This window comes from Labrus mixtus, chromosome 18 (assembly GCF_963584025.1).
Source record: "Labrus mixtus chromosome 18, fLabMix1.1, whole genome shotgun sequence".
Classification (NCBI taxonomy): domain Eukaryota; kingdom Metazoa; phylum Chordata; class Actinopteri; order Labriformes; family Labridae; genus Labrus; species Labrus mixtus.
In genome coordinates, this window is record NC_083629.1 from 5,889,643 (window position 1) to 5,914,218 (window position 24,576).

General features: G+C 42.0%; 1 protein-coding gene and 1 long non-coding RNA gene across 2 annotated transcripts in view; both read right to left on the reverse strand.

Annotated features, from left to right (window-relative positions):
• The window catches only part of gabrb1 (gamma-aminobutyric acid type A receptor subunit beta1), a 52,553-nt gene extending 46,358 nt beyond the window's left edge, over nucleotides 1-6,195 (reverse strand). Inside the window, exons 1-3 of the mRNA XM_061062737.1 lie at nucleotides 5,332-6,195; nucleotides 5,151-5,242; nucleotides 4,982-5,049 (exon numbers count right to left, since the gene is read on the reverse strand). Coding sequence (XP_060918720.1) covers nucleotides 4,982-5,049; nucleotides 5,151-5,242; nucleotides 5,332-5,411 — 240 coding nt within the window. The 5' untranslated portion in view covers nucleotides 5,412-6,195. The remainder of the gene's footprint in view (nucleotides 1-4,981; nucleotides 5,050-5,150; nucleotides 5,243-5,331) is intronic.
• Nucleotides 1-24,576, reverse strand: part of LOC132993089 (uncharacterized) — a 117,688-nt gene that overhangs the window by 46,358 nt on the left and 46,754 nt on the right. The gene's annotated exons all lie outside the window — the stretch shown is intronic.

The window sequence follows — 24,576 nt, forward strand, 5'->3', positions numbered from 1 at the left end:
TCCAACAAGACAATGACCCTAAGCACACAGCTAAAATAACAAAGGAGTGGCTTCGGAACAACTCTGTGACCATTCTTGACTGGCCCAGCCAGAGCCCTGACCTAAACCCAATTGAACATCTCTGGAGAGACCTGAAAATGGCTGTCCACCAACGTTCATCATCTAACCTGACAGAACTTGAGAGGATCTGCAAGGAAGAATGGCAGAGGATCCCCAAATCCAGGTGTGAAAAACTTGTTGCATCATTCCCAAGAAGACTCATGGCTGTACTAGCTCAGAAGGGTGCTTCTACTCAATACTGAGCAAAGGGTCTGAATACTTATGACCATGTGATATTTCAGTTTTTCTTTTTTAATAAATTTGCAAAAATTTCTACATTTCTGTTTTTTTTCTGTCAAGATGGGGTGCTGAGTGTACATTAATGAGAATAAAATGAACCTTTTTGATTTTAGCAAATGGCTGCAATGAAACAAAGAGTGAAAAATGTAAAGGGGTCTGAATACTTTCCGTACCCACTGTACCTCTCTGATTGTACAGCTCTGTTTGAATTGAATGATCGCCATGGATGCATGAGCCAGAAATACACATGGAAAAAAAATATTATTAGCATTTGTTTTATGGTATTTATTTGGGCTCAGCAGCATTTTCCAGATACGGGTTTGGGTGGAGATATCACGTTTGGAAATTATGGTACAACCTTAAAAACTCCCCCTTCAAACCCTGACTGAAAACTTTAACCTTCAAATCAGCTTATGGTCAGAAACATAATGCGAGTATGAGGCAGAAAGCCGCTCTGACTGACAGGAGCACGCCAGGGTCCGTTTTACTTTGTGTGATCAAGGTGCAATGAGATGCACTGATGGGGATGGAAACACTTTTCCCTCCCATCAGAGGTGAGATCAATGAAGTGCACCCCACCACGGAGGAGTGTGTGATGAAAGTTATTTGAGGAGTTGCAGCGTGTCCTTGCAGATGAGAGGTGACTGAAAAACGGTGGATGCGAAGCTGCAAAAGATGTGTGAGACAAAGCAGAAAGTGAGAGGATCAGCAGATAACGAGGGAGGAGAGGCGAAAAAAGAAGACGTCAGCTCATCTCTGCATTGCACCTCACATAGAAACTCCAAACACATGCCTTTCTGTGTGCACACAAACTCTTAGAAAAGGTCTGATTTAGAAGCACTTGGGTCTCATTTTGTAGATTTTTTATATTGATAAACAGTTTTTTTCCATTAGTTGTGCGTACTTAGTGATTATGTTTAAATTGGCAATTAAGAGAAAACTTGTTTAGTTGGTTTTGTGTAAGTTACAGCTACTGTACGCCACATACAACCTGCAGGTGGAGGCTAAGCTAATCAAAAGGCACTTAGTGTTTTAACCTGAAGTGAGTGGAACCTGTTTAGGTTTAAAGCTTTTATGCCACAGTTTTGAGGAAACAATTGCCAACCTAGCAGCCTGCTAGCTGCTAACACAGCTACCAATCACTGAAGACAACACAAACCACTGCACACACAAAAGAAGTCTTATCCAAACACTGCGTCTGTCATGGTGGAAAATAATCTCAACAGGAATCTCGCTTTTGTGTGTATAGTTTTCTAATCCTGATAGATCGCAGTCTTTATGAAAATGACAGCGCAGGTCTCCATCAAGCCAAACTATGGGATTTCAGTAGTTCACCAAGAGGTTCACAAACAATCAAAAAAAATCCAACTATAATAAATGTATCATCAAAGACTCTTCCTACTTGAATTCAATCAGCTATAAAGTTGTCTGACTCCCTCTTAATACAAATTAATAGGATAGGCACAACAGCTGGCGACACAATGATGATGCTCCTGTCAAGTCTGAATTTCACCAATCACAGCAATGCAGCAGCAGCAACCTCCATCGTGACAAGAAAAATCAGAAAAAGTATGATATCCAGAGAGAGTGGGAACAGCATTTCAGGGGGCTTAAGAAGCGATGCAAAGAGTCAATACTACACTCAGGTCCAGGGTAACTTAGCTCGAGACTTTCCTGTGAGCAGCATGCTAACAACTGAAAAAGTGAACGAGCTGACAGCAGCAATTAAGAAACTGTAATCTTTATTTTCCCAACATATAGGGAAATGTGTCAAAAGGCGGAGTCATTTAATGTGATGCACATCCTTACAAAGCACAAGAAGACATTCATGAGACTGAAGTAATGTACTCCATTACTGATGTAGAGTTTGGTGCTTACACAGTGACCCCGGAGCGTTCCTGCACCTTGTGAGCTTTGTGAGCGTGTATTAGGAGTGCATATGGTTATGATTTGATTCGTCACAGGTGACTCACGCCTGGGTTATTTAAGAGTTCCCATGAAACTTTTCACAGCCCTTATTCACGCTACTAAACAATTCATAACCGGTGACAGCACGCCATTACTGTAGCTCCCCGAACACAGTGTGCGTTTACTTAACAAAGCCACGCTGTCATGTTAAGATGAATTATGCATGTCCTCTAAATGTAAATGGTGTAGCAGGTTTTTCATCCTGATGGAGACAGCGGACTCACCATTTCAAATCATTGAAGCTATTTAGAGACAAGGATCCGAGTCACCAGTGAAACAAGCTGCTCAATCAGATTGAAATGCAACAGAATACATTTCAAAAATTAACATAAAACTTGAGGTAAGAAACTGGAAATTAAAATGAACTGAACTGTTAATGTTTAAAGAAATGATCCTTTGCTCTTCTAGATTCAAACTAAAGTTTTTATTCAGGTTTTTGCTCCCAGAGCTCCTGTAACTACTCAGGCACCGCTCTGCAGCAGGTGAATCTAAGTTCAAGAACATTTTAACTGGATGTGTCAAGTTTATTCTAAAAACTTTGTGTGACTATAGGTCCTCCATTTCTGCAGTTTTTAGATATAAATGACTTTAAATGGAAAAAGAAAGAAGAAGGTTCCTACTGTTGAGAAGGAAAAGAGCTGGACTTTTGGTCTTTTCAGGCCACCAAGCTCATTTTTGTTGTAAAAATGATTTCATACCAAGTGGACGTACAGCAAAGAGGTGGGAGGAGAATGAATGGAAGTTGTGTGACACTGTATTTTTATTATTCTGACTTCTTGAAATAGCATCAGAAATGGTCGACCTGTCATAAAGGACTAAAAATGTGTTTGCTTGTTGTCATGCAGACACTTTTCACACGTGCACTCCTCAAGTCTGAGGAACAGCATGTCGGCTCGAAAATGTCACTTGTTAATAAATCCTTCAAACGGGAGTTTCATGGTGTGCAGATTTTGTTTAGCTTTTCCTATTCGTGCTTTTTGGATCCAGCACCGACTGAGGGATGTTCGTGTTTTTTTCCCCAGACGTGCACCCCTGAAATTTCAGGACAGCCTGCCCGTGAAATCTTCCTGAGTTGCTGTATCAAACAGTCATTCCTGAATAGTTCCTGCTGCAGTCACACATCAGCTCACCCTGACTTTTTGAGGATATTTTGACTACAGGGGGGCTCGCTGTAAAAATGTCCAGGGTAAGGCGGTGTGAGAATTTGCGGCCATTTTTGTGAACACATGCAACTCACCCTGAAAAAATCTTCTTTTCATGAGTTTTGTGAATGTGAGAAAACGCTAAAAGCATGAGTTTAGACTTTTTTTTTTACAAAATCTTCCTCAGCATCCTTCAGACAAGTTAACTGCAATGACACATAAGAAAACGTCTGTTCATTTTAGAGTGCTGCAGTAAACCAGATGGCACCCAACGTGGCTGGATACAGTGACACTGCCACTCACAGAAGACAACATACATGTGCTCTGCAGCTAGCTAAACACAGGTAGATGTTTTCCAATACAGCAGCTCTGATACTGTGCAAAGTCAAGCTAACATGTCATCAAACTGAGCATGAGTCAAATCCAAGTAGTGATAAATGTAAATTAAATCTAGACATGTTCACTGGTTGTGGATGACTAATGTTAATGAACACAAATCGGTCAAACCCATGGGACTAACACAAGATGAAAATGTTCTTCACTTTCAGTCTGAAGTTTATATTTAGAGGTCCTTTAAGTATGTTCCACTTCAACATATAGTTACAATGATCTGGAACTCAGATATCTAGGCAGCTACTAAAAATAGTTCCAGGAACTCAAAGCAGCACCAAAGTGTTCTCAGAAGCTTGCTGATGACAGACCTCAATGTACACACTCAAAGCCAGATTGGGTTGTATGTGACGCTGCAGAAGAGCACCAGTAATGTGATATAAGGACCAGTATGTTGCTTAGTCATGTTTAGCCTGCGTCTCTCCCTCATGTTCTCTGATGTCACACGGCTCGTCCTGCTACAGCCCTGATGTGTATATTCCCCCTTGGCAGCAGCATTGATACCTTTGCATTAAGTGGTCAAATCATATTCTGCAGACGCTCTGCTCCACTGGGCTCCTTCCTCCCGTTGACTCACTGACGGCCGTTATGTAATTACTGCATCGAGGCCAAAAAAAAAAAAAAACACCCGGACAAAACGCGCTCACAGACGTGTTATTTCTCCTGTTCTTTCCCACTTCTGTCCGTTTCCCTGACCGTGTGCGTGGAATCACTAAACAGTATCTCTCTCTCTCTCTCCTCACCCTCTCTCTCTCTCTCTCTCTCTCTCTCTCCTCACCCTCTCTCTCTCTCTCTCTCTCTCTCTCTCTCTCCTCACCCTCCGTGTCTCTCTGTCTCTGTCTTGTTAATACTCTGCCTCCGCCGGTTGTGACACCACAGGGGAAGTACTTGATGCATACGGATTGGCTTTGACACATTGCGGATCTCTCCATGGTGCTGAAAAGGGGAGCGGAGGGGGGAGGAGGAGGAGGAGGATGAAGAGGAAGGGGGGGGGGGGGGGGGGGGGGTTCTTTTTTAGCTCCCTTCAGGAGCGGCGCTGCAGCAAGTACACCGGCAAACCGGACTGACACCGATTTCAAAACCTCTACTTGTTTTGTGGAGAATCTTATCTCCCACTGCACCGCATCACGAGGCAAACTTACCATGTTGACTTCAGACACCATGTCAATGCTGGCGATGTCTATGCTCATGCCAACATCCACAGGGGGGCCTATGGAAAATATGACAGCGGAGTGCTTGTGAGCATCACAGCACATGTTAATTACATGAACACAGCAGGCTTTAAAAAAAAAGGGGGGGGGGGGGGGTTACCTCCAAAATCAGGCCTCAGACGGATGTCATAGCCATCCAGCACCTTGTCCACGGTGGCTTTCACATATGACATGTTGTTGGGCTCGTTGGCACTGGGGAGGGAAACACATTCATGTTGAGAGAAGAAGAATTCACACTTTGAATCATGCATGAAACGAGACATGACACATGTAATTCTCACCTCTGAGCCCCGCACACCACAGTCGCCAGCAGGGACAAGCAGTAGACCCCCCAGCGCCCGTGGTCCAGAGTCCTCCACATCACTAACTCCTGATCCTGCCAGCGACTTTGACACACACAGATCTCAGGGATGCAACTTAGGCTGCAAAATTATTCCAAGAGCAACGCATGCGCGTCGTTTTACCAACATCCAAGCGTCAGCCGCGAGGTGAGCAAAGACGAATCTGGATGCAAATGAAGCCGCGGTGAGTGGGGGGGGGGGGGGGGGGGGGGGGGGTAAAAAAAAAAAAAACAGCCAAAGGTGTGGAGGCTTCACCTGAGGAGTGAAGGTTTGCGCATGAAACGTCACCCAGCACTTCACATGTCAATACACAGACCCCCCACCCACCCCCCGCTCCGGCAGCTTTATTCCAGCAGTCACAAAAAGGGTCCGGAGCAGATCTGCGTCAGGGCCGTCTCTCCACCGCTGAATGTGAGGACGGTAAATAATGAGCGCAGATTGTAGCAACCCGGTCACCTTTACAAAGCTAGAAGAGAGAAGGCAAGAGAGAGAGAGATGGAGAGAGAGAGAGAGGCAGCGAGAAAGAGAGAGAGAGAGGCAGAGAGAGAGAAAGAGAGAGAGGGGAGAGCGTCATGCAACACAAGCACGTCTGAAGAGCTGCGCATTTTTCGGGGCAGCGCATCCCATTCTGCTCGCGTCACGGGCTGCACCAACTTAATTAATTGTTTAAAATCCCAGAAAAATGCATTAAAAACTGCAACGCACGACTAAGTGATGAGAGAGGAGATAGGACACGCTGTGTGAGAGCTGAAATGGATTCTGCCTTCACTGCAGGACGTGGGGGGAATGAAGAAGAAGCAGAAGAAGTGTTCTGCATTTAACCCGTCAGAGATTTTCAGCCGAAGTAGGAAGTAATCACCAGATTTTGTCATTTCCGAGTAGCTAAATTAGGAACGTCTACAAACACCCTTAAGCTGCCCCTGGAAACATGTATTGGTCAGCGTGGGAACCTGTGGACCAATGCAGCCTCACAAGATCTCCTGACACCCTCAAAAAAAGTCCCTGAACCCTGACCATCAGACTCAGGGCTTTCACCTGGAGAAACACCTCAGAACTACCCGGCGACTATTTCCATCTGGTTTCCCATCAAACTTACAAAATAAAAGAGCCATCATGAGTGCGTTGACATATTTACTGCCTCTTTCTTTCTGCAGCTTTCACCACATGAGCAGTGACATTTCAGTCACATGATAACAGGAGGTCGTTCATGGAGGAAATTATCCAAAAAATGAACGTCCTCATTGTTTTTTTTCCTCCAGTAAACCATTGACTGTGGTTCATGACCTCTGCCTGCGTATGGGAACATGGCAGTTGAATGGTTAAAACAACAGGAAATGGCTGTTTGACAGCAAGGTGAAGCAGCACAATGATTCAAAAATGATGCACAAGTTCAACTTGAATTGATTTTTAAAAACAGTTTCCAAGTGGCTTCACTGTTTCCCCTGCTGCGGTGCTTCAAACACGTTTCTTCTGTTTTAGCACCCGTATGCTTCTCTAAAGAGGGCCCGTGCTCATCAACATGAACTGCAATTAAGACTCTGATTACTGAGAAAAGCTTCATACAACTATCACAAACCATCTTTGAATGCAGTGAGCAGAGCAATATTATTTTGATGCTCCACTGAGGAGTATTTGGCCTGTTATGAAACAGACATGAAATGAACAACCAGCTTCTGTATGAGCTATCAAAGTAAGCAATTTAAACCGTGTTACAGTATTGTGCAAAAGTCTCAGGCCACTAGCTTTGTCAGTTGCATAAAGTTTTAATGAACTTATTCATTACTCACACTCTTCATAAGCTACAACCAGAAAATGCAGATATGTATTACACATAGCTTTAAAAAGATCAGGAGCTTCTACAGGCACAGAGCTGAGAACAACAAGCCCAAAGGGGCGTTTGACATCACGGTACTGCTCACTGAATGGACATGTTTAATATCTGATTTATTAATGTTTAAATGTTACATGTTCAGTAGAGTCTGGTTGGGCCCCATAGCAGAAATCAATCGGGGGACTAATCCCTCTTCATTTTTCTTTGTTGACTTTCATTGACAAACGTTTGGTTTTCACAGCAATAATGCATGCACCGCTTAGCAGGGCAACAAGAGTGCGTGCTGTCAGATGGGGCCCCCTTTAGGGAGGTTTCCGACCATGCACCACTGCACATGTTATACCTTTAATGCTTTTTGAGGCGTCCCAAAGGAAATGAGCTGAATGTCTGTAAATCATAGTGTGCATTATGGTCACAAACAATGTGATCAGTTAGCTTATTGTAATCCGTTTTCTACAATCCCTGCATCTCCGAGGAGAGAGAGCATTGTTCAGAAGTAAATATGTGTCGACTTGATTACTTGTTGGGTTATTTGCATACGTATGATATGAACAGAGCCTTTTGAATAAACATCTCATCAGCTCTGCACACACAGGGGGTTTGTAGGAATGTCATTAAAGTTGTGTGCACTTTGAATAGTGATTGTAGTCATACATATTTAATGTGTCTTTTCATTGTGTGTGAATACAGGTATTCATATTCCCCTTGGGCACTGTTCTTCTTCGGCTCGTTGTATTTGATCCAGCAGTAACATGCTTCACACATCCTGCAAATTATCGGAATATTTTCTAACCAGTGGAAGGGGTATTACTTTGTCAGGCATCAGTCATTGAGTTTGTGGGAGACAGTGGTGTCTGCAACAAACATGGTGGCTTACACTGATGGATGGTTTACTCGTTTTCTCTGCAGCTCTCTCACCCGCTTCTTGGATGTTTTTCTGAGGTTTCGTTTTTAAAAAGAAGACTCCTCCTCGTGTTTGGCTGCAGCAGCAAAAATCAGAGATGGACATCGGTTCATTATCCCCTTTGATGACTAAATCATCAAAGTGATGAGCAAATTCGACTGGTACTGATAAATTATTGGTGCGCTCGCTTTGATTCAGGATAGAGCTCAACTGAACCCAATTCTTTCATTTGAATGAACTGTTTTGAACATTTTCAGAAGTTCATCACCAAAAAGAACAGATGTTATACAAATGATCACTGTTTCTGTCCTTCAGAGTATTGTATGAAATCCAAATGAGGGTTTGAAAACAGGTTTTACCACACTAAAGATTCTACTGGAGCCAAAGGTTTGAAGTAAACACAACATACCTGTGCCCTAATGAAAGGATAAATGTTCAGTGAAGACACCCCCCGCACCAGTCAAGCACCTATATCCTACTGACAAGTTACATCACCTACACCAGCCTTTCCCAAACTTAAGACTGCCGCGGCTCACTTTAAAATACAAAATTACTATGGGGTCTGTTATAAAATAAAAGTTATGACTACTGCTATCACATTAGGGTAAATTATTGGACATGACAACATGAGATTATGGGAAGATAGACACAAAAGTTACTAAAAATTCTGTCCATGAATAGTCATGACAGGCCTCACTAATCACTAAAAGGGTTGACTCATGGTAAATCATCATTATTGTGATAATTATTGGATTTTTATACTTGGTGGAGGACTTTTTGCGGCCCACCTGCAGTACCCACCAGGCCACCAGGGGGCCACGGCCCACACTTTGGGAAGCACTGACCTACACTTTTGACATTTGTTGCAAAACAGCCACCAGACTTGAAAAATCCACCTTTAGCTTTTAGCGCCAAACACTCTGCATTATTTACAACACTCAAATTCGACACTCTTGGATATATGAAAGGGAAGACCTCTGGGCGCTGGTAGCCAGTAGTGATGATGAGTGCCTCATGTACAGAGGCTGAAGTCCTCGTTGCAGCGGCCGTGGCTTCAAATCCGACCTTTGCCCTTTGCTGCACGTCACCCCCAACTCTCTCCTCCAAACATTTCCTGTCTCTCCGTCTCTCCTGTCCAATAAAAAGAAAAAATGGCCCAAAAATGTTTTTAAAAAAAAGGAAGATCTCACACCACTTTACAGCAGTGATGAATTGTTTTCCATGAGTGTGGCTTTTTTTAATATCTCGACATCATCATAAAAGAGGAAAACCTCGATGATTCTCGCACTTAAAAGCTCCTGAGAGGAGTTTTTCTCTGGTAATTAAACAGACTGAAATGAACGCTGATGCCTCCAAATGACCTCCAAAATCAAACGAGACTATCAGCGACAACACTGATCTATAAAGTCATTTAAAATGCCTGAAACCACTGCCGCAGGGCAGGTGTGTGACGAAGTGACTAACTGCATGCAGCCCTTTTTTTGAACATTTTCCACCACAAAGACTCTGGATAGGTTACTCATTTGACTGGAATAAAAAGCAGTATCATCATTTTTTTTTGTTAGAAAGTACTTGTTACGGGGCGGTAGATGGTCTTTGGATAAGGTCAGGCCACATGTAGGGAGGCTGTTGTCCTCCAAGCAGGCGGCCCAGATTAGAATCTGAGTGACAAACACAGAAAATACTTCTTATTTTTTTGTGAGCACATCGCCCTGTAGCTCACATCAGTTGCTACTTTTTAACTTTCATGGATATTTTTAATGAGCTGTCAGTGTTTTTGTCTGAGTCTGACATAACTAGTGTTTACCAGACAGTTTCCGACAACAACAAGGCTTGGCGTGCGTTTTTGGTGCGTCATTTGGTGGGCGGGGCTTTGCAGACTGACATGTGCTAGCAGAGATTCAGAAGGGGAGAACATTTTAATGTTTATGTTGCTTTCTGCCACTTTGATCGGAACAACTTTTGCTCTCTCTTCACGACCATTTCATGTTTTTCTGCGAGATCACACTAAGGCGGCAGATATATGTCTGACCTTTATCAAACTGGTGAACCATTCATGTTCAGGCATTTCACCCATGAACACTTCAGAGGGAGAGAACATCACAGCATGAGGTTCTGTGAGATGGGAAAAAAAAAATCCCAAACAGACGTCCTAATAGACCGATTTGGGGATCTGAGAGGGGCAGCGCTGTGTGAACACAACTGTCAACACCAATCAGAAGAGGGAGCAGATGAGACTGTGATGTAATTAACCAGCTCTGACAGCTCGGCGCTCTTAAAGCCCAAACTGAAGTTATGTGTCATTTTCTGTTTTTCCATTTCTGTCATGTTTGAGATGTTACAGACGATTCTCCAGGTCCTCGAACACAACCTCAGGGTTAAGTTTGAACATATGTTCGGTTTGACATGTCACAAAAAAACACCCAGGGCTCTAACCCCCCGCTGTCTGACTGTAGTCTGTGCTCTGCTGCCATCTGGTGGTACTGAGACATACACACAGTTTTTATCACAGTGAGTTCTATAGATGCTCTTTGTGAAATGTGTCAATAGTTACATTTTATTGTGATTTGGAGCTATAAAAGTCATCTTGAGTGATTTATTATTTAGAAAATGTATTGAGTATTTCCATTTTAGTAATATTAATTTACAACTATACTTTTTTCCTCCTCTCTATAAATCAGTAAGTGTAAAGCTCAGAGAGACAGATAGACACAGAAACACACAGTGAGAGATTGCGACGTCTCTTCTGACAGATCTCCCTCTTCTCAGTGTGTTGCCGGTCTCCGTGGCAACTGCTCTGATGACATCAGGCAAAAACACAGAGCACTCTATAAACAGCAGTGTGTGTGAGCGTGTGTATCCATGCGTGTGTGTGTGTGCGTGACCAGGAATACACAAGTTCAATTAGAGGAAAGAGGACACACACACACACACACACACACACACACAAAGTTCATCGTCAAATTAATTAAGTCACTGATATTAAGATAGGAGAATGTTTAAAAAAAAATAATTAAATCATTATAGCTTTAATCAGTGACCTTCTCTTCTTCTGTGGTTAATAAGAAGCTTGAATGATGACAGAGCCACATCACATGATAGAGACACTGAGCGTAATTAGATGTTTAATTGTGACCTTTGTTTATATTAGGGAGAGAGGAGCCATAAATAAATAATCACTTTCACTCCTTTATTCAGAGATGTCTTTGCCTACATGATAATGATGATAATATGTATTAATATGTTCAAAAGAGAAAACACAAGTGGAGATATTAAACCAAAAGTAGACACGATGAAAAGTGAGATATAATTAATTATAGATGTTTAGAGCAGGATTCCCGCGGGTCCTTTAAAAGTTGAAGGTCATATCTCGTCATAAAGAGTCTTATTTTTTTATTGTGAGACGTTTTAGATTTCACTTTGATTGAAACTTGTATGATTACTTTATCAAATCGACTCTTTCTACCTGGATTCTTTGAGTTTTTATTGTTCTTTTTTCAAAGATCTGCTTATTCACGGCTGTGGCGCAGTTGGTAGAGTCAGTTGTCTCTGAGCTGGAAGGTAGGGGGCTCGATCCCCTTAACCCCAAGTTGCTCCAGCTGCTTCGACGGCGGTGTATGAATAATGTATATGAATGGAATGAGTTCAATTTATTTTCTTACCTCAAAATGGCAGATACTCCCTTTGTAAATGAAGACTCAAGATCACAGAGAAGAGTTTGGAAAAAGGTTTATTGTTCATCTAAAAATAGTATATGAATGGGTTAATATGTTACGTCCATCACTCTAACACTTGAGTGTTGTTTTACACAGTTCACCAGCAGATGGCGCCTTCAGCTTTCTTCTGTTTCTGCAGAGCCTCAAATGAATCGGGAGGTTTACTTTAAAACACCTGATGGCTTCAGTGAAGGCGTCTGTATGGGCCGTCTTAAATCCATCAGACATGTCCATGAAGTGTTTTGAATATGTACCCTTAATGACAGAGGGAGAGGGTAAAGGGTCTGGTTTGCTCATTGTGAGGAACTATTGATTACTGGTAAATCAATGGGTGGATCTCAATGTGCAGCTCGCCACGGATTACCGCTGTGAATGTAAATAACGGGGAAACAGACATGTCAAAGTGAAGAGGCTTGTCTTGGTGAAAAGTCAATATCCTCTGATGAGAAATATAAAGGCTGGTTAAGCAAAGGGTAAAGTGGTAGATTGGGTCTGTAAAGTCTGTTCAGTCAAACACAGAGAAACTAAAATAATTCTTTACATAGTCTCAGTTTTAATTTTATTTCTATCAAATGATGCTGACAGCAGCAGAGACTTTCAAACATGGCTGACACAGGTCTCTAACTTTTCTTTCAGTCATTCTTTCGACTATTTTGGGGCTTTTTAAACCTTGATTGAGAGGTATACCGTGGATGGAGACAGAAATCAGCGAGAAAGAGAGTGGGAAGTGACAAGTGGGCATCTTGGGTTCGAGTCCGACCTGTGGTCCCTTTCCCGGAGGACTTAACTTAAGGGCGCGGTCACACTGGTCATAGGGCTCCATACATGGGGCGCGCGCACCAACCATTTGGTGCCCATTTCGATATTCATTTTTATTCAAGGGATCATCAAGGGGTGACTGTTAGTTAATTCAATTCAGAAACCTTTATTTTTTCTCCGGGGATTTAATTCTAAGGCACATCGAGCAGATAGGTTTAAAAGAAAATGTATTGCATATTTACTGACATCTACGGAATCCCTGAAGTCCCATAAAGTAAAAAAATAAATAAAAATAATTTGTTTACAAGATACATGGAACAAGATAATTATTGTACACACACAAGATTATGTTGAGTTATTATCATCTGTTCACAAGATTATTTTTCTTTTTAGGACTTCAGGGACTCTGACACTCACACACTTTGATAAAAGAGTTTGGAAATACATTTTCCTTTTCAAGTTGACATGATCATTTTAATACTCTCCCCTGTGCACGTCCATAAAAACTTCTTACAATATTTCATCAAAAGGACTGGAAGAGCGATTGGATGGTTTTGAAACTCCCCCCCCCCCCAAAAAAAAGAAGAATTTTGGGTAAGTCTTAACTGTCTGAAAGATTTCCCACCGCTGACATTATTCAGACCGTCTGTGTCAAAGAGGAAACCCACATCAAAGATTTATGAAACAATGTGTAAGGAGTCTTATTGAGGTCATTATTTAACCATCTGGTGGGATTGCAGTCACAATATTACTGCAATACATCGCTCTGTAGAAGATCTCATATGTAATATCTCGTCTGAAGCTGCCTGTTTTTCTGTGTGTTTCAAAAACTGCATGGATATCATGTTGGTTGTTTTGTAGCTTTTTACTCCCTATAGCCCCCAAAAATGTAGAATTATTCAGTACAGCATGATTTAAAAAGGAGCCTCTATACGTTTTCAATTCTGGTTTCAAAAGTCCTTAATAAACCAACCTGGTTATTCCAAATGACCAGGACACCAGGTCTCATTGAAGCACAGTCCCCTTCATCAGGACGTCTCCTTTGACCTCAAGGTCACCTTTCTGTGATACATGCATCATTCTGCTCTGTAATCACCATCAGTCATTGTTTGACAGCTTGAGCCACCATCACACAGGAGCCGTCAGCCAGCCATTTAACCTTAATTAGTCCCTCATTCCAAATCCATCACAACCAGTGCACATGTGTAACTGGTCCCATGAGCAGCTGTCTGTCAATAGATATGGACCGTGCAGGCGATGAGCTGGAGGCGCGTTCAGGATCAAAAGTCGACATGAAGAAGAGATAAACGTTCAGATGAGGACTGATGGAGCTCACTATACCGGTCCAATCATTTGAATCAAATATAAAACTGTGAGGGAAGGACCTTTTTTCCACTGTTGGGGGTTCGGTGCCTTGCTCAAGTACACCTCACCACTACTCTGGAAGTGAACTAACACCTCTCCAGCCCCCAGATCAACTTCCGTACGTCTGCACGGGTACTTGAACTGGTTTCCCTTTGGATCCCGACCCAAGCCCCGACAGACTCAGCTGCTTCTGCCCCTAATGTCACTGGTTTTCGGAAACTTCAGGTTTAAAATTCATTAGTTGGCTGTAAATCAGCAGAGAGAATTTGTTTGTTTTGTGCACATTATATATCGTGAAATGGTGAGGGTCAGAATTGGTTTGTTTTTCAAAAATGACATATTTTGAACATAGACTGTACAAAACATGGACGTAGTTACAGTGAAGTCACCAATTGGTTACTAGGGAGGCATTTTGGAGCTGAACAATAGAAGAAGTCTCCAAATTTGAAATGCTATCTCAACCTTATTATGGATCAATCAGGCAAAGTGTAAAAGTTAAGGTGGGCATTACGCCTTCTGGTAAACAGCCATAACAAACCTACCTCAATTAAGCCACACCCCTAATTATGCAAATGTACGCATCACACAGACTTATTGAAAATAATGATGCACTACTAATCTACTCTCCTCTCGCAGCGAGTGCAGAAATGTGCTATTCGGACAAAAAGCTGTTTTTGTAGACATATTTATTTCTGCTGCTAAGTTGGACATTTTTATTATTGGACCTAATGGAGATTCATTGGCTTTTACAGACAGCCTCAAGTGGACACTCAAGGAACTGCAGTTTTTTGCACTTCAGCAATGGCTTCATTTTTTAACATTGGAGGTTGCCGTTATCCATATTGAGTGAAATTTGTAAACATCAGGGTGAGAAATACTTTTTATGCACCTCCTCTTAATGCTCTTTCTTCTCATGGTTTCTCTTTTAGTTGCTTATTTATCTTCTCACAGCCTCGATCCTGTTGGTCTGGACCTAAGTTGCCTGCAGGGTTCCTGTGTTTCCTGAGTTATTCTGAGTGATTATGTTGCCTGAATCCTGATGATGTTTGGGGTTGTGAAATATCGAAAGGGGCGCCAGTAGTGTAATGGTTGGTGCACGCACCCCATGTACGGAGGCTATAGCTCTCCAAGCGGGTGGCCTTGTTTGGGTTCATTTCCTGTCTGGGTTTTGTTGTTGTTGTTGTTGGGTGTCTCTTTGGTGGGTTGTTGCCATGTTTTTTTTTTGCTGTTTGCTTTGTTGTTATGTTATATACTGCACGTGTCAAAGCACTTTGTAAACCTTTGTTTTTAAAAGTTATTGTTATTCATCCCTAGGGGGAAATTTGGTAGATCAATGAGATAATAGATATATCTGTAATATATACACTCTGTGGAGCACATGCATGAAGAAAGCAGAGAAACATCATCGCTGGAAAACAAAGCTACTCCTAAAAATGAAGTGTGTGCAGGCACGAGATGACAGCAGTGCCCTGACAGGGAAAAGAAAACAGAAGTGGCCCCGGCTCTAAAAGACTCACTGTCAAGAAGGAGCAGCTGTTCAGATATGAGGGTCGGTTATGAAGAGGAGAAATACACTGGTGAGAATAAGATCATGTAATTAACGGTATCTGAATGACAGCAGAAGGCCTCTTTCATGCCACATATTCTGCGCCTGCCGTCATGAGCGCAACATTGTTTTTTTTTTTTGTTTTTTTTTTAGAGAGAGCTGTCACGACTGTATACCTTTATTTACCATGAGTCCCCTCCCCTCCCCCAACCACACAAACACACACAGAGCCGCACACACATACAGTATGTATGCCAGCTGTGTGTGGCTGTCAGCATCCCTTAGTATCACAGTAAACTGTACGCAGAGGATGCATCCACCCAGTGCTGTAAATACTCCACGACATAAATGTCAACAAAAGCCAGCTACAGTACATTTAGTGATAACATGTCAACATAGAACAAACCTAGATCCAGACGCTGCCATTAAACATTCACCATCATGTAGGCTACAAGAGAAACACATTACAGATGGAAACAATAAAATTCAATAAAAACAATATGCGACATGAATATTGATATGCTTTACAATTTGCATGTAGCATCATTCTGGTTGGCAACTCCAGATTCATCCAGTGTTTAGATTAAGGTTTGGTTTTTAAACCATGGGTGAAAGTCGTTTTTTTAAATTCTTGCAGACCTACTACTACATGGCTTCTTTTTGTTCACCTCTCTCCTCTCTTTGTATCCCTTGTGCTGCTGCCCCTCTTGACCAGGACTCTCTTGTAAATGAGATTCTTAATCTGAATGAGGTGTTCCTGTAGTGTTGTAGTCAAGACTAACCGAGACCAAGACATAATAGAGACCAGTGTGCTCCAAGACCGGGTCAAGGCCAAGGCCAAGGCCAAGGCAGGGCGATACCAAGTCAAGACCAAGAACATAAATACCACTGAGAAATCATCATCATCTGGTGTGTAGGGGGCGTGTCACTCACTTATACCGTAACATCGGGAAGGTTGCAGCCGTAACCTGGGGAAATGTCAAATTATGAATGAAGTGAAGTTATTTGATCTTTAAGAAAGGGGCGATTTCCTTCTAATCACAGTAATGACGTGTAAAAATAACCAATCAGTGGTGGTCTTGAATAAATATCCACAGTCCGTCCAGTCTGAGACCGAGAAAAGACCGAGTAAAAATGTTTTCGATTCCAAGACGAGACCTTTAAAACAGGGGTCAGGAACCTTTTTGACTGGGAGAGCCATAAAAGCCAAATATTTCTAAATATATTTCATTGAGAGCCATATAGTATTTTTAACGTATAATAAATTAAATATGTCTTACTTTTAATGCGACTTCTGGTGCTGCATGGTTTTGCTGATGGCCTTGTAGTCTGGTTCATACGTGGTGAGGTTGAGCTTCATGCAGGCGTTGAGTCTTCCATCAGTTAAACATGAGCGTAGGTTGGTCTTAATGTTCCTCATATGCGAGAATGACTGCTCACATGCATATGTAGAGCCAAACATGGTCAATACGGCAATACTCACACGCTGCATTGTGTGGTATGTCACAGGAAGCTCGTTCCAAGTTTTAAGAATCAGCTGGTCTTCAGGTTGAAGATTTTTCATTTCTGTCCACTTGTGTTCCCTCGCCAGCTCTGCTCGCTGTCGCGCGAGACTTTCCAACTCTCCATTAAGTGACTTGAACTTACTCATCCACATGTCTGATGCCTTCAGGTCAGCAACTTCCAGCTCAAAGTCTCCGATAGAGACCCCGGGGATGCATGTCAGGTCGATTTTGTCCACTGCACACTCATGTGGATGAGTGATGAACTTGAAAAGACCAGTGCGCACACGAAATTCTCCAAAACGTGCTTTGAATGACTGCAGGAGATTGGACGTAAAGCCAGCTAGCTGCTGGAGATCCAGATGTTGAGTGGAGTCACTTGCTAAGCATGCATCTCTAAATTGTTGCAGTCTTTCAAAGTGCAGAAGACGACCTGTTTCAATGTCCCTGAGAAAGACTTCCAGCTTGCTTTCAAATGCAAACACTGCTTGTTGAAGGGATGAGATTGTATTTCCAATACCTTGCATTTTCACATTTAGCTGGTTCAGATGGCCAGTTATGTCCACGAGATAGTGAAACTACAGGAGCCAGTCAGTGTTGTCTAGCTCAGGATGCTTGACGCCTTTCATTTCAAGAAAAGTCCGGATTTCACTCAGGCAAGCTGCAAAACGGCTGAGCACCTTCCCCCTTGACAACCAACGCACGTTGCTGTGTAAAAGCAGACCGGGATAATGATTCCCAACTTCTTCTAACAGAGCTTGAAACTGGCGATCATTTAAAGCTCGGGCAACAATAAAGTTGACCACTCGAATGACCAGCGACATCACCTCACCAAGCTCCTGGCCACACGTCTGAGCGCAAAGCGCCTCCTGGTGCAGGATGCAATGAAAACTTAGGATGGCTCTCTTTTCATGTTCACGGAGAAGCGCTACAAATCCTTTGTTCTTCCCCAACATACAGGGTGCACCATCAGTACAGACAGAAATAAGTTTATCCATCGATAGTTTTTTTTCTTTAGCAAACTTCATGAAAGACGTGAATAAATCCTCTCCTCTTGTTGTCCCTTTCATTGGCAAAACAGCCAAGCTTTCCTCACGCAGTGTGTCACCTGCAGCATACCTGGCAATTATACTGCACTGAGATAGATGGCTAACGTCTGTTGACTCATCTAACGCGAGAGAAAAGTATGTCCCGGCGTTTATGTCCTTAATTTGTGTTTCCTCGACTTGATTTGCCATCATGATGCTACGATCGTGCACAGTTCTTGCTGACAGGGGCATGTCTTTTATTCGTTTGATTATCTTGTCTTTATTTGGGAAGTCATCAAACAGTTCATTGGCCACATCAAGCATGAATGTTTTGGCATACTCGCCATCTGTGAATGGCTTTCCATTCCTTACTATTGCCAAAGCACCCGCAAAGCTAACGGAATTCCCGTCACCTTGCTTGGTCCACACACGTAGTTGCTGCTGACTCGTCTGAACTCTCCGCTGTAGCTCCTCGCATGCCCTTTTCCTGCTGTCCCCCGCTGGATATTTTGATGCAAATGAAGCATGGTGTGTATCGAAGTGCCGCTTTATATTTGACCGTTTCATCGATGCAATTTTATCATTGCATATTAGACATACCGCAGATCCTGCTCTCTCCACAAATGCAAATTCCTCTGTCCACGCAGCCTGGAATGCACGGTAATCATCGTCTTTTTTTCTTTTCGCCATCTTTTCCGTTACAAGGGTTGAAGCGGATAAACTAGTTGGCTATCTGATAAAATTGATTTCTTCACCTTTACAATGACCCGGACATGCTCGCGAGCCATTGGTTCCCGACCTGACCCACGGGTGACCCGTGAAATTTATCTTCAAAACTAATTTCTGTTTACTTTAAAATGACACAGTATTATTAAGAAATATCACAAGTATTTTAAAATCAGTTCCAAACTGATTTTTTTTTTTGTTTTTTAATTTATTTTTTTTTCAACTCAAAATTGTCTGGGAGCCATATGCCATCACCGGAAGAGCCATATATGGCTTGCGAGCCATAGGTTCCCGACCGCTGCTTTAAAAAGTGGTCTTGAGACCAAGACCGATCCTAAGTACTACAACAAACATGTGGTGTCTGTCATTGTGGTGTCTGTCATTGTGGTGTCTGTCATGGTGGCTCTGTCATGGCGGCGGCCACAACAAGGCAAAACTGATGTTACTGTTCATTCATGTTAGCTTGTTTGCATATAAAGCCTGTGATGAATGTAAGCCCATCAGCGTCTGCTAGTATTGCACAATGAACATAGTATTTTTGGTCTGCAACATCTTGGGATTCTTACAGTTGTGTGTGTTTAAGCCTATTGCATTATGTTGTTAAGAGCAGCTGCTTTAACTTCAATTCAACAAGATGCCGAGCTGCCCTTCAACATGCCTGCAGAAGAGATAACTGTTTTTGTCTTTTCCCTGTTCAGGAGCATGGCGTTATTTTGAAGGGTCAGGAGGCCACCCTACCAAAACGGTGTTTAGAGCTAAGGATCGGAGGAGAATGTGTGAGATCTTCACCAGTCATGTACCAGTATCCTCAGACCGAGTGGTACAGCTGATCTGAGCTCTCCAGATCGCCTCAGGTGGAATTGTTCATACTGGACTGAACCTGTCACGATGCATTTAGCTGCCAAGTTCAGAGCTAAGCAGAGCGCCATGGCTGATATCGGTGTCATCACTAAGACAGATACCCATGTGCTTGATTTTGATCCCATTGAAACATTATTTCATGAACATGTCCACATGACTTTTATGTTCACGAGGTCCATCCTGGATGTAAACATAAAGCATCTGTTGAGGATCAACCGTCAGTTTCAACAGTTTAAGATATACAGCGGCTTCACTCTTCAGCGATATGAGTCTGGAAAAGAAAACAGTTTTCTTGTGATTTACCAACAAATCACTTTACAAGAATAAAACTAAGCACATCAAGAAAAAAGGCAAGCCAACGCAACAAACAACTAAAACAAGGCAAATAAAACTGGTGAGTAGAACGAAAGATAAATCCTAAATACTTGACTATATTTGAAAAGTACAAGAACACAAAATTGTCCATGAACTAAACATGTTCTTTGTCAGTTGTTTTCAACCAATTGGAGTCAAGATGGAATAAGCAGGAAGAGTTTGAAACTGCTCTACAGCCCTGGATCCTACAGTGTGTCTGTTGTTTTTATGTATAAATTAAATTAATGTTTTTTCTAGGATTAACTCCACCACAGAACACAGTAAACTAGGACAGCTGCCTGATTAGTAGGCATTGTGCCACATGCTGCATGTTAAATTCATTTGTGTTTTAATCAAACTGCCTAAAACTGGAAACCTGCAAGCAAGTATTGCTGCATGTCTTCCAGTGCTGAACTTGAGTGGGACCGTTGAATTCATTCAGCAGTGTGCAGCTTTACAGGTTGATTGTACTGTACAACAAAGGGATCATTTTATTACATCATGACAAGTGTCAAACTGATGCATTCAAGAGTAAAAGATCGGGAGATGGCAGATGATGTATTTCTTTAGCGGAGTCCTACCATGTTCTTTTTCAAGAATCTTTGAATGTCTCTGCCATCATGTTGTGTTCCTTCTGTAGTGTTTCATGTTCAGGTCGGTATGACTGTGCCAATGACTAAGCATTAACGAAAGAGCCGCTACAAGAGACGGCGTCTTCCCCACAAACAGGAGGTCCTTCTAGTGAAGGTACGTCCTGGGCGAGCCTTTTACAGCATTGTGGTTTTGTGTGATGGACAGCTTGAAGCCTCATTTAAGGTCTCTTTCACATATGAAGTACGGTGGACTCAGTGCAGTCTGAAAGCAAACCTGGTTCAGTTTGCTTTCAGACTGCACTTTGTAAAGCGCACCAAGACCTGTCCAATGTCTGTTCCTCACACAGGAAGCTGTACAGTGTCCAGACTCTCCGCACCACTTCAGCTTGAAACTACTCCCTGCATACTTTATGTGCCTGGATGTGCCATCTGAACCCTACGCTGTCCCAAATGCAACAGTCAACGCTGTCTGATCAAATCCAATTCAAAGAGGCTGGTCTTTATGAACCATGCTGCTTGTGGCTGAGGCCCATTCTAGATCCAGGAAACTGTCAAACCATCGACCCAAGGCCATCTACTATGCTCTGCTCTCCAACAACGACCACCAAGCTCAAACCAAAACCGTATCCTCGCTTTGTGAGAAAATCTATAAATAATTTGTTAGAGAATACAAACGTGCCTTTTCTGACTGTTCCTTGGCCTATAAAACTCTTTTTCAATGTCATTAAAAATACAGAACATGTAACCATATATGATGGTATGGGTGAGTGGAGAAAATGGTTGGGTGAATATTGCTGGTCAGACCAACACTTAAGTCATGATGCAAAATGTCACTTCCTGTACACATTGAAAATAGTTTGATGCATTTTTAGCAGAGTGTATTCATGGTTTGACGAGTGCCCTTCATGTAGCTTCATTTTTACAGTGAAATATGAATGTTTTAAGAGAGCACATTTAAACTCCAGTACGCTGTTCCTGTTTCAGACAGATTGTGTGCCGTCCGATCATGCATAAAGCGTGTTTGTACACGATCTGAACAGACACATTGAAAGAGAAGAATAAGAGCTCATGGCTGCATCCCTCCTCTCTCGAAGAAGAAGAAGAATTCTGCTTTCTTGGTTATCTTGTAATCTCAATGTTGTGTATTGTAAGATGTGGTATAGTCAACCCAGACAGGATGTTACACTTGTTTTTAGAAAACTGTTTTCAAATATACAATCCTGAAAATTTCAAACGGACTGCCCCTGACATCTTCCTGAGTTGCTTGTTCACGTGTGCTGACTGCAGGATATACACATCACTACCCCCTCCTGTTTGCATGCAGGGAATTTCCCTGAATATTTCCTGCTGAGTTCTCACACCAGAGAGAGGATGGGAGGACAAATTACAGGTAATGTCAGAGTGAAATATTTGGCTGTTTGCGTTCACACATGCCGCTCACCACAAAAATTTCAGGAAGTTTTGGGGAGTTTTGTGCAAGTGTGAAAGCACTAAGAGAAGCTCGACCCCTGTCTGCATTCAGACTTCAGAAACTTGTCTCTTGCTGTGTTTGAATTCAACCAAAATACAACCGAGAGTTGTCACAATACCAGAATTTTAAACTTTGATAAGACAGTATTAAAAATCTAATTACTTAGAAACCTGTTTGGTTACCCTGGGCAACAACAATAGAAACTGTGGGCACCCAATACTGTGTAATTTGCGCTTTGGCAAGTAAACTTGTGCACATTGTCTAAATTGTACAAATGCATTGGCAACATTTCAGTATGTATATTTACAATTGAGACAGAGCTAGCTCTCTTTGGGTTAATAATATGACTGAACTTCTGTAGATTTTTTAAAACTCTTTGGTGCTTTTTCATATAGATTCTTAAAATAACAAAAATCATATCATTTTAAAACACAGAAAGAAAACCATACTTTAGAATATATTTTAGTCCCTTCTCCTCACAAGCATACCAACATTTCTTGGTCTATCAGACCCTCTCATATTGACGGTTTAAATCTTCTTGGGGCCTCTAATGTATGACTGAAGCAAAGCATCAGAGCCTGCATTGTAATAAATGTCAATGAAACAAAAGGACTCCCCAGACAATGGCTGCTAGTCTAGATACCTTAGAACTTGACCTTTTAGCAGGTACACTGTTTGATTGCAGTGCATTGTTCTTTCTCTGCAGCCACACACAAACATATGTTAGCATTAGCATCTTAACTGACACCAAAACCCTGACAGCAGGAGATAGCTGCCCACCCAGAGGATTATATATTCCCCTTGTGTGGTTTGAGGAGTTTGTACTGTGCTTTTCTTGTGTCTGAAGGTTGCTGCCGTCAGGGTCTATTACACAAGACGTTTATGACCTTTTTAAGTCTTGATGCTTCCACAGTTACTCGTCTGCTGTTTTTGTTCTGTGTTCAAACAATTCAGGCTTTTTATTTTGGATATCTTGTGGCAGTTTTCTCAGACTCCGGTGACTCTTATTCTTAGGCGTACTAAAGGAAGAATGTGCAACAGTTCACACATAAATACAGCAGAAATCCAGTCTATCCTCTTTAAATAACTCTGAGTCATGACTGTCTACAGTGAGTGAGACGGGCCAGTCCCGCTGGCTGTGTTGTTGTCAGAGCCGTGTTTACATGGACGGGGCGGCTGGCTCCTCCCCTTGTGTATAAAAGCTGTTTAAGTGAGGGACTATAGAAAAGAAGAATAACATACTGTATTCACTGATTATCTGAACATCACTTAAGTGTTTTTATAATTTAGAACTGTACATACAACGTGAAGCTACAAGCTAACTAAAGTGCAATACCATTAGCCTGCTAACAACAATGCAGCCTGACATAAGGACAATTTTGTCCGCAGCTTAGTGCTTAATTATGGAGCGTTCCAATTTGATAACTCCTTTGTGCAAATGTGAGAGGAGAAGGGTTGGAGGTGTGTTGCAGGAGGAGAACGCAGGATTCAGTATGGTGGAGGTGTGGCCAAACAGCAGTTTGTTTTGGTTTCATGCTGGTGCTCAATGGTGACATCTACTAGATCAAACAGTTGCACATTGTCTTTAAAATGCAGCAGTACTTTGAAAAAAGAAGAATCAGTGGACGACAAGGGTCCGCTAATATAAGCTCCCAACTATTTGTCAGTACATTATCATATGTGCACTAAAAAGCCAGTTCATATTGGACATGAAAACACTTTACACTTCTTAGACTGCATACAGAAAGTCATATTCTTGGATTTTTGGGGCGGAACAGATCACATTTGAATGAGAATCAAACACCGTTACCCCCTCCATCCTGGTTAACAGCAAATAATCAATATAAATAGTCAATCACAGTGTGAAGCATACCCCGTCTTCTTCTATTTGTTCCTCGTGGACCATAATGTACAAACTCATCATCATGCTATGTTAAAGATTTGAAACAATTGATTCGGGGGGAAAAAAACTCAGCAAGAAAATATTTTCTGAGGTAATGAACCTGAACCTAAATCAAGTTAGAAATATGATTTACAATCTGACTTCTTTTGTGCAACTATCGGTGTCGCCCTCCTGGTGGTCAGAGCAAATGCAGGTGCAAAGTCCTTCCACATTGGCTTCCCAAGGCACCTTATTCCACCTGTTGTGTAGTTATGTACTTTTTGTTTTTTTCTGTGCTAAAATATGCAAAAGTAGGAGTCATTTTATGCATTAATCAGATATTAATATTTCAGTGTGCATCAGTCTTGAACATTCTGCATAGTTGTGCAGATTTTGCTACATTTTTTCTGTCTGGTTTCATTGAAATACCATAATTCTATTTAAACTACGCAGTACAAATAGTTGGAAACGAACAACAAAAGAAGTTAGAGGTCGAAGTTTGTTGGTAAGGTAGAACAGTAGCAACAATTTCTTCCCGTCTATGTTGCTCAGTTGTTTCTGTCTGCAGAGAAGATGTAAGGCTTTGGATCTTTTAAGTGGATGCTTTTGAATCATCATGTTGTCCAGATTATTTTTTCCCCCGTCGT